General features: G+C 39.5%; 1 protein-coding gene across 1 annotated transcript; it reads left to right on the top strand.

The window, feature by feature from the left end:
• Nucleotides 1-957: 957 nt before the first annotated feature.
• LOC132497870 (butyrophilin subfamily 1 member A1-like) lies at nucleotides 958-9,204 on the top strand. The gene is given in 9 exon segments (XM_060111410.1): nucleotides 958-1,036; nucleotides 1,614-1,961; nucleotides 4,857-5,138; nucleotides 5,257-5,424; nucleotides 5,799-5,819; nucleotides 5,913-5,939; nucleotides 6,766-6,792; nucleotides 6,998-7,024; nucleotides 8,498-9,204. Coding segments are annotated over 9 exon segments (1,686 nt in total).
• The last annotated feature ends 1,832 nt before the right edge of the window (nucleotides 9,205-11,036 follow it).

Genomic DNA, 11,036 nt, shown 5'->3' on the forward strand with positions numbered 1-11,036 from the left:
AACAATTATTCTAGAACTCATAGGATTTGAAGGATCTTCAAAACAAAAGTCAATTATGTAAACAGAGGACAGCAATCTCATCCTCACCTTTTCTCATTGTTTACAGTATGGAAGGAGGATGAAAGTTTGCAGAGAATCATTTTGGGAATTTTATACGGCTTTTCTTTCATCTTGGTTGAGATGGATATAACCCCCACGTCAGTGGAGGAAATTTCTATGTCTGGGAGAAGGTATGAATATGTCCATGTCTTTTCAATTCCCTGTCTAATGGAATGAGGGGCCTAACTGATAGATGAAAATTTTCATCAGAAGGGCAGATATACTGAGGTCAATTGAACAAGACATTAAACTAAAAATTGCCAACACTTACACAGAACATAAAAGTTACTGACACTCTTCTAAGTGCTTTGCGTATATTAATTCATGTAATCCTTTTCTTGGTGATGGGCAAGAGGAAGGGAAGTGAGATAATCTGGGCAAGGACCCTGGGGGTTGACAGAGGAGAAGCCAAGTTATATATGTTCCTTCAGCCCATAGGAATGTGTGGGGAGAAAATTGGTTGAGGCCAGAGGAATGTTTATGCTAAAGCCATCTCTCTCAGTGGCTGCTCATTGCCTTTGCTCTGTCTTTCCGTCCACTGGATAAAATGTTCTTCTTGAGAGAGGAGTTTAGAGACATTGCGGTCAGATTTATCACATCAGAGCATGGCTATTGAGATAAAAACTGTTTTCTTGGAAAAGGGAAACAAAAGGTCTTTTTTGTGAATGTCAAAGTCTTCCCTGATGTTCCCTGAGAGAGACACTACGGTCATTTGAGCACTTCAGGAGGCCATTTCTTAGAAGCACTGTGAACCACCTTAGCTATAATCTTTTTTACCTTGTGGGTCCCATTTTTGTCTTCACTCCAGCTATTTTCAGGACCTCCCTCTGGGTCATACTGTTCTCTGCTCTGGGAAAGATGGTGTGTTCCCTGGACTTCTCTCTGCCAAGAGACCTCTTCTTTATCCTGCTTCTCCAGGTGTCCATATGGGGCTCAGGTGAGAATATTTTATATTTTCTATACCTGGATTCTCTTGCTCTCTGAACAGAAGCATTAAACTACTCCATCATATCTCCTATATACCTAGGTTAATTCCAAATCTTTTATTTTGATACAATAATGTATTTGTCCATATACAAGGACAAATAAATCATTATATGATTATTTTAGAGGGCAGGACCAGGAGAATTACTTTACTGATGTCTTGTAATTCATTTAGATCTCAGATTCTGGAGGAATGCATTTTCTGATGCCCAAGACCTGATTAAAAACTCTATAGCTTCTTGATTTTCCAGCACTCTCCCCTCCTCCTTCATTGAATTTACCACCATGGCAATTTAAAAATCTTCTGTTTAATATGAGATCACTCTGTTGATTGTAAGCTCCACAAGGGTGGAAATTCTCCTTGTCTTGTTCACTGCCTTCTTCAGCCTGAATGTGTGCTACAAATTATTGCTGTATGAATGAGAGAGAGAATGTCTATGGGGCTCTACTGGACCAATAATGATGCCATGCTCTAAAAGGTCCAGGCAGGGTATTCTGATATTCTTTTCATTTGTGGCTCTATTCCACAGATTCCTTTTTGGTGATTGGTCCCTCGGAGCCCATTGTGTCCATGCTGGGTGCAGACACGGTGCTGCCCTGCCGCGTGTCCCCAGCCATGAGCGTGGAGAATATGGAGATCTGGTGGTTCCACTCCCAGTTCTCAGGTGCTGTGTATGTGTATCAGAATGGAATGGAGCAGGCGGGAGAACAACTAGTAGATTTCAAAGGGAGAGCAGAGTTGGTGAAAGACTACATCACTGAGGGAAGAGTAGCTGTGAGAATCCACAGCCTCCTAGTCTCAGACAATGGAATGTACAAGTGTATTTTTTAAAAAGGAAGTGATTTTGAAGAAGCCATTTTGGAGCTAAAGGTGATAAGTGAGTAATATCTGAGAATACATATCACTCTAAGGGAAATCTAAGTGTTCTGTACTTGATTTTGGGGAGGAGGATGGTGAGCAGGACAGAAGCGAAAAAGCAGTTATCCTTAGAGATGGTCAACATCTTAGACAGTGGATTTAACCCCAAATCTTCTTCATCTATTTATACATTTATTGTGTTGTACTTTAAAATTAAACTATTTCCATAAATATCTACCATAAAAATTGATATTTTATTTCCCTCTACGTTTCTCCTCACATATTTTGAAGGAAGGCACCATGATTAGCAAAAACTACCATTACTCTCAGAGACCAGAATTCCAGCTGGGTACCATGATGGACAGAGGCTTAACAGGGAGTGTTAGTGGTCCGGAACCAAATCCACTGTTTGGAGGAAGTGACTGTGAGGGGTTGACAGAGTAGATTGAGCCTGGTTAGTTTTGCTTGTTTTTTAATTTCACATTCATAGGCTCTTTTATGTCTGGCTTTTTTTTTTTTTTTTTGCGGTAGTCGGACCTCTCACTGTTGTGGCCTCTCCCCTTGCAGAGCACAGGCTCCGGACGCGCAGGCTCAGCGGCCATGGCTCACGGGCCTAGCCGGTCCATGGCATGTGGGATCTTCCCAGACCGGGGCACGAACCTGTGTCCCCTGCATCGGCAGGCGGACTCTCAACCACTGCGCCACCAGGGAAGCCCTGTCTGGCTTTTTTGTTGTTGTTGCTCATCATTATGTTTGAGATTTTTCTATGTAGTTAATTGAATGTAGCTGTAGTTCATTTCTACCTCTTTTTTATTGTTTTGCTTTTTACATTTAGATCTTTCATCTATAGAAATGTATTTTTGATATGAAGTTTAATGAAAAGCTCAAAATACTTTTTCGTAATGTATATATTCACTTATCTCCATACCAGTAGTGAATAGTGTAGAAAATCTCCACCAGTTTTCAATGCATTGTTTCCCATAAACTTCTCATAGGTACCAAGGTAAGTCTAAATTTTCTGTGTGGCTATAATGATTTATCTGTCTATTTCTTTGGTGTTTCCATTTCTAAAGCTATATACTCTCTGCCAAGATGAACATGTTGTTTCTTTTTAGTTGTAATGCTTTTCTCATACTTTGACTATGTTGGGCCTACCTTAAATTAATACTTCTCATTTAATACCATCTGACAAGATATCTATATACTCATTTTATCCATCTTCTTTATGTATAACTTGAATGGAAAAAATCTAATCCATTAGATCTTGAAGGAAAGAGTGACAAACTCTCCTGAGCCATGTTGCTGTGATCTCACTTCAGTATCCTCCCAGTAAGAGGTCAAAGATTTCAGGGCTTCCCTGGTGGCACAGTTGTTGAGAGTCCGCCTGCCGATGCAGGGGACATGGGTTCGTGCCCCAGTCTGGGAAGATCCCACATGCCATGGAGTGGCTAGGCCCGTGAACCATGGCCGCTGAGCCTGCGTGTCCGGAGCCTATGCTCCGCAACGGGAGAGGCCACAGCAGTGAGAGGCCCGCATACCGCAAAAAAAAAATAAAAATAAAAAAGAGGTCAAAGATTTCATAGTCATGGAAATAACCTCATGCAGGTGACAGCATTTTTCAGTACCTTTCCCATAACAGTTCTTTGACTTATTGGTGTAAAGACAAGTCCAACCTTTAGAAGCAGGTGTTTGATTATATACCCATGCTTATCTTTCACTCATTTAAACTTTGTCTATTACAGCCACTTCTAATGCTCAGAAATGGGTATTCCTTCTATTTCCTCTTTCTCAACATAGATATAGGTTTCATCTGCTTATATCAACTTGGAACTTCAATGATTATATTCTCCCAGGAAATGCAAGGTCTATTTGGTTTATTAGTTCTTGCTTCCTAGGCTTTGATCTGTTCCATTTTGCTCAGGAGCAGTTTATTTCCTTTTTTCAAGAGAACTGGCAGTTCCCTCAGGCAATTCTGAGAAGATGGATTGTCTTTCAGACTGCTTTCTGTTTTCCAAAAGTATATTCCCCCAGGAAGGTCAGGGATTGGTAGTTTAAATTATTAGCTCTATTATAATTTTTAGCCAAAAAAAGATGATGTACCTGAGGTTCCTAATATATTTCCCACAACTGAGAAACTAGAATAGGACTGAGCTTATGGTGGTTCCATACTTTGTGATATCAAGTTTTAAAAAGACAAAATAATATGTGGTCTTAGAAGTTAGAATAGCCATCATTCTTGAAGAGACAGTGAATTCATCTAGTATTGTGGTGCTATTATATTTTGATATGGGTGTTGGTTACGTGAATCTACTAGCAGACCTAGCCTGTGCGGAGTTGAAGAAGAGGAGGGGTAGCGGAAGGAAAAGAAAGGAGTGAGAATGGAAAAGTAAAAAGATCTTGACTCTTTCATGGACTCACTTCACCTTGTTATCTTCATGTTTTAGATAATCTTTACTCAGTGGAAGAAAGAAAATTTGGAAAAATGACAAAAGGAGATTGTTTAAGGAAGTGACTACATGTAGTCTCAAGCACAGAAGAAGTCTTCCTTGAGACTCCAATAAATGGAATAGACATATGATATAGATACAGAATAGATATAGATATAGTGGCAACATGTCTACACTGGCAAATTTTACTCTGTTCCTTCCCTATTATCCTTCTGTGGCCAATTGCAGATATGCTTGTGTAGAGGAGATATGACAGGCATTGGTATAAGTTCCAGTATCAGCTTCAATGTTCTTGTAACTTTTGAACTTCAGATACCCATTTATCTCATGGGAAAAGAAAAGAACCCCCTTCCATCCACAGAGAGCTATGGTGCTTTGTCCCTCTTCTCCCACTGGTGTAGCTGTGAAACACGAGGAACTTTGGGAAAAAAATGTCCAAGTCTCAGATGAACGACTTTCCTCTCCAGGTTTGGGTTCTGGTCCTCATATTTTTATGGTGGGTCCAGAAGATGAAGGAATAAGGCTGAAGTGCACAGGCAAAGGATGGTTTCCCCAGCCTGAAATACAATGGGAAGATGCAAAGGGAGAGAAGATCCCATCTCTCTCTGAGGACGAGACACAAGATAATGATGGGTTGTTTCAGTTTGAGGCAACCCTTCTTGTGAGAGACAGCTCAAAGACAGAAGTGTCCTGTTCCATGAAGAACCCTTTCTTTGGACAAGAGCAAGTGGAAACCATTTTTATCCCAAGTCAGTGTTGCTCATTTGGGGGGCAGGACAGGAGTAAGGATGGGATATTTAGGAGCTGGGATGGGCTAGACTTGCTTGGTGTATGTTTTTAATCAGGTTTGGGAGGGTCCTGTGTCAGAACCCTTCTTCCCTAGGACCTCTCCTTGGAAGGTAGCATTCGTTGTGACTTTGGTGATACTTGGGGTTTTTGTTGGTGCTGTTGTGTATTTGGCTTGGAAAGAATGACAGAAAAAGAAGAAACTATCAGAAGTCAAGAAGGAAAAGGAGAAGGAAAGTAAAGCCAAAGGTAAAACTGTGAATCAGACTTGGTGGGGATCTGTGAATTTATGGGTTTGTTAACATGATTGTGCATGTGGATGGCATCTTTTGGGAAAAAAGAGATATGTGTAAGGATGAGTTAGAGCGCCAAGACCTCCTACAAAACATGGAGCCCAGGACCTCCATGAGAAAAAAAAATAGTATTATAAAGTCCATTGGAGAGAGAAAAATCACTGGTATAAACATAGAGAGTTTTTTTTAATGGTCATAATAATTCTCAATTAAGGTAATTTTTTTGTTTTAGGTATATGGAAGTAGCACTTAGGATCTGGGCTTAGTAACATAGTCTAGAAAATATTTATTTTCTGTTAAATCAATTTTGTTATTTTCTTTCCTTTTTAGAATCATTTGAGAAAGAGCTTGGTAAGTTTTCCACTTTCTTTGCTCTAATAGAGGAAATAGAGTCATTACTGTATGCTGTATGTCTGGCCTCTCACAGGCTCTTATTCCTTTCAGCCAGAAGGAAGAAATTGTATCAGCAAGGTGAGTTACACTGATGTTATGGTTGGATGAACCATTTCATCAGCCCCTCTGTTCTGGTCACCTCCTATTTACTTTGTTGGTGAGGGAGGGATCCCATACCCTAAACAGTATAAGATTTTCAAACACATGACACCCAACACTGGACAAAAGAGGTTGACAGCAGTTTTTCAGTCACATGTACCCACATCCTGGGGAAGAAAGACACCTCACGCCATGCAGGACCACATGGAGGCTGCACTTGGGAGCAGAACGAATTAGCAAGGTCTGTAGGAGCCAGGCTTTTCAGGAACAAGAGAATGAGGTGGCACTGTTTTCTGTGGAAGTATGTAATTGGCTTGTTTGAATAATTTTTGCAGGCTGACAGGGAGGTAAAATTCATTAGGTTGAAGACCAGCTGTGGTTCAGCTGTTTTGGCCAACAGGGATATTAGCTGAGAGGGGGAGCTTTTCCTGCAGGGTGGAGGGCATACCTGGTGAGAGCAGAACTCACAATTAGGCATTTGGAGCCCTGTGAATCTCAAAGGTATCAAGGCAGCACATAGAATTTTAGGCTTTACAATACACTTTCACAATTTAAGCCTACTTTCCCTTTCTTCCCACAAAAAACCAGACTCTCATATTTTATCATAGATGTAGAATGTGGAAAATGTGAGAAATAAAACAGGAGATGTAAAAGAGGGCAAGTACATCAGAATTGTCATTGAGATAATGAATGCAGAAATATAGTACTATCATAAACCCTCAGATTTCATGTGGTCACTGCAATTTCTCACTCTGAAGTGGCATTCCAATGAATGAGAGAATCTAATTCCTTTGTTCTATTTCAGACTGGAGAAAAGCAGAGTTATATGCTGGTGAGTAACTGATGTTGTCTTGGGGCTTCAGGTACTTCAGGATTTCATGAGGCATTTCCAGAGAATTTTTCAGATAGGTGCCATCATCTGGAGATTTTACTTTGAATCTGGGAGTCCAAAAAAATACAAGAGGTAAAGGGATAAGCATCTCACTAGTTCAGAGGACACGTCCTTAGCATATTTTCCCATATGATTTTCTTTTTAGACTGGAGAAAGGAACAGTTCAAAGCAGGTGAGTGCCCTTACTATTTTGTCTCACTTAATCTCTTTTATACAAATGAGAAACTACTCTATTTGTATAAACTCCCAGTAATACCTAACTGGTTATTCATTTCATGGCTTTCACTTCAATCTCATGCAGAAATGTTAACAGATTTCTTACTGTTCTGACACCGTTCATTCATCAGCATTAAATTATACAACTATTTATTCAGTGCCAAATAAATAAAAGGGAGCTGGTCTCTAACTTCACGGGAAAGCGCATGTACAAACTGTGATGAATCTTATGAAGGAATAAAAGATTGTCATGAGAAAAAAATCATGGATTAAAGGAATTGCCCCAAGGAATTGATATTTAATCTGAGACTTAAGTGATATAGTAGATCTATTCATGTGAATAACATTGAAAGAATAGTTCAGTCAGAAGGAAGTCTATTACATACCCAGTCTGAGACACAGAATAGCTTGTTGCATCTCAGTGGAAAAATGGCCCCTGACCATCTTAGGGTCTTTCCAGAATTATGAATCGACTCTCTGTTTCTACTGCTTGCTACTTCACTCTGAATATCCCTGTATCCACACACATTTCCCAGTTAAGTTAATCCTCCAAACACTAAAATATATTATAATTGCTAACATACAAATTCTTATGAGAAAAATTTTAATTATTGAAGATGTTTGGTTTGACAAGAAGCAGATTAATTACTAGTAGTATTAGCACTATTGCTACTATGAGTACAGGTATTAGTGTTACTACAACCATCAGAAGCTAAAATTTACCAAGTGTTCATCATGGACAAGATGTAGTACTAAATTCTCTACACATTAGCTCGTTGACTTTTCACACTAGTCCTGTATGTACTGAGGTACCATAATGATGTACATCTTCATGAGATTAAAGTGGAACAGAGAGAGACAAAGTAACTTCAAGATCACTGCTACTAAAGACAGAGTGATTATTAAAATTCAGCTCCTTCTGACCACAGAGCCTGGGATTTCAACCATTAGAAATATAATAAGAGTGTATGAGAAGTAGATGACTTAGTTTTTACATAAGCCTAGAGAAAAATGACACCAAAGAAGCTTAAATGAAAGTGGGTACACTGTGATTGGAAATAAGGCATGGTTTAACTATTAAGAGCAAGCAGTAGAGCAACCAGCATTTGCAGGAGGTTAGAGAAACACCAACTTGAAATATATCATCCTGGAGATTTTCAGATGAGACAGACTTCTTGGCTCCATGGTCTCAGCCTGTCTGGAACACATGGTTACCCAAGGTCCTATCCAACCCTGTCCTTCTATGATCTACGCTTCATGTGTATCCTATGAATGAACACAGGAGAGAACATGCATTGTTTTACCTAATCTTCCATTTCTCTCCCTCTTGTTTTTCTTCATTCTCCTTTCCCAGTAATTTGCATCTTTCCTAAAACCAACCAGTCTCCACTGTGGAATGACCTTTATTTTCTTTCCCCCATACCTACAGTGGTTTTTACTCTGGATCCAGCCACAGCTCATCCCAACCTCATCTTATCTGAGAGCAGAAAACATATTTATTCAAAAGAGCGTGTTTCTCAGAATGGTGATGCCCCAACACACCAAGAGCAAGGGGAGTCTGAAGCCATCTTCAGTGTTCTGGGCAAGACTTTTCTTACTGTGGAGAGACAATACTGGGAGGTAGAAGTAAATATTGGGACAGAAGTTGGACCTAGAACTAGATGGGCTCTGGGTGTTTGCTCAGACACAGCAAAGAGAGAGGGGTGGTTTGTAGAATGTCCAGAGAAGAATTTCTGGGTGGTGGTATGCAAGGCAGGAGAATTCATATTTCCCTCCTGCCAGAGAAAGTCTCTGTCACTGAGGCAGCACTCCTGCAGGATAGGAGTTTTCTTGGACTGGGATGCTGGGAATGTGTCCTTTTACAATATGATCGATGGGTCCCACATCTATTCTTTTACTGGAATCACTTTCTGTGGGACCCTTCGTCCATATTTTAGCCTTCAGGGTGCTGGCGCATCTTTGACCATCTGTGCAGCTTCAGATCACACTGAAACTTGTCCTGATTCTTCTCCAAAGACCTCTCTAACTCATTTAAGTAGTTGTGATACAAGCGTCCCCCAAGAAACTAACTCTCTGTTACCTCCATACGAAGTGAAGTGTCAGCACCTCTGCTGCCTCTGCTCAAGCTTCTTATAGGTATGTTGTCCAAGAAAGCTCTTCTTCTTGAAGAGTAGGTCATTCTCACTAGGTATAAATCTGACCCCTTTCAAAGAGAGGTAGAGGGAGAAAGAGAAATGACACAGCTAGAAAATGTCTGGGGGAATGTCCTCCAGTGTTCCCTCTGGGGAAATACTCTTTTTGGGCAGCAACGATTTGTCACGAGAAAGCTCCAAGTTAATTCATGGGCCTTTCTTCAGTTCTGGTACTTAGACTGTGTTTTGAAGTAAATACGTTTAAAGCTACATTTAAAGAGAAAATCTCTCTTCTTACTATTTTTGTTATCAAATATGGAGGAGGGAGTGATGTTTAAAGGGAAGGGTCTCAGTTGAGCAGTACTGTTGGAGATACACACAGAAATCTGTTCAAGTCTTTTAAAAGTTAATGGCTTAGCTTGTTCTTTCTTCAGACTTTGGTGTCCATCAACTTCTAAACTTGGACTTTGCCAAGGTGTGTTGAAGACTGATAAATAACTGCAAAACCATTTGAGGAGAACAAGCCTCCTGGGAAGGAAGAGCCCTTTTTTAAAAAAAAAAAAAAAAAAAACACAAGTTCTTACTGGTCAGCAAGTCCAGAACTGTATGTGAATAAAAAAGGAATGGATGTTACAATTTATGTTTTCAGAGAAAAAAATAGTCATCAAATAGGAATGGAGAAACGTTCTCAGCCTTCATGAAGAAAGAGTCATCATTAACATTGCCTTTTTTTTTCTTTCTGACCAAGTTCTTCCCACTGTTGAGGGTTTTTTCCTTTGCCTTTAATGCATCTAAGCCTTCTCCAGGTGTTTACCACAAAGCTTACATTTTCAAGAATATAAAATATGAGCTTCTCCTGTTGAATGAACCCTCTCTTTCTGACAGTAGACGAGATCAACTTAGATTCACTTAGATTTTTCTGCACTTCTAGTAGATCTTTAAGTGGCAAGTCCCTTTAACAACCTCTCTTGGAAGGTACACTGCCATAGCAAAAGTTCCCTAACACCCAGCCACTAAGTGACAGTCAGTATTTGAACCCAAGAAGAATAAATCCAGAGTCCAGAATATTAACTTTACTGACAATAAAGGAAGAGCTTAAATAACAAGCAAGAAATAATAAAAGCAGGAGAGAGGTAAATGAACGGTGGGGAAAACATTAATAGGTATAATCAAATGGACATGTGGATGAGGATATGTGAGGGTAACAACAGAATGGGTACAAATGGTATTGGAAGTATGGTATGGAACAGGAAGGACAGTGGGTTCAGTTTGGGATATTTTACTTTTGTCATATATATATATATGTGTGTGTGTGTGTATGTATATATATCACACAAAATGTGAACCCTGATGTAAACTATGGACTTTAGTTGAAAATAACGTACCAGTATCAGTTCATCAGTTGTAACAAATGTACCACACCAATGCAAGTTGTTAATAATAATAGAAGAAACTAAGGGGTGAGAGGGGAGGGATATGGGAGTGCTCTAGATTTTCCACTCAATTTTGCTGTAAACCTGAAACAACTCTTTAAAAAATAAAGTCTTTTAATTAAAAAAAAGAAAGGATGAAGTACTGGTACATGCCACAACATGGATGAACTTTGAAAACATTACACTAAATTAAAAAAATACAGACACAAAGAAATCCATATATAGTATCTTATGATTCCATTTATATGAAATACCAAGTATAGGCAAATTCACAGAAACAAAGTATATTAGGGGCTGGAGGGAGGGAAAAATGGGTGTAACTGCTTAATGGTTATGGAGTTTCCTTTTAGAGTAATCAAAATATTCTGGAGCTGGATACTGATGAAGGTTGCACATATTGTGA

Source organism: Mesoplodon densirostris, chromosome 10, assembly GCF_025265405.1.
Source record: "Mesoplodon densirostris isolate mMesDen1 chromosome 10, mMesDen1 primary haplotype, whole genome shotgun sequence".
NCBI classification, from domain to species: domain Eukaryota; kingdom Metazoa; phylum Chordata; class Mammalia; order Artiodactyla; family Ziphiidae; genus Mesoplodon; species Mesoplodon densirostris.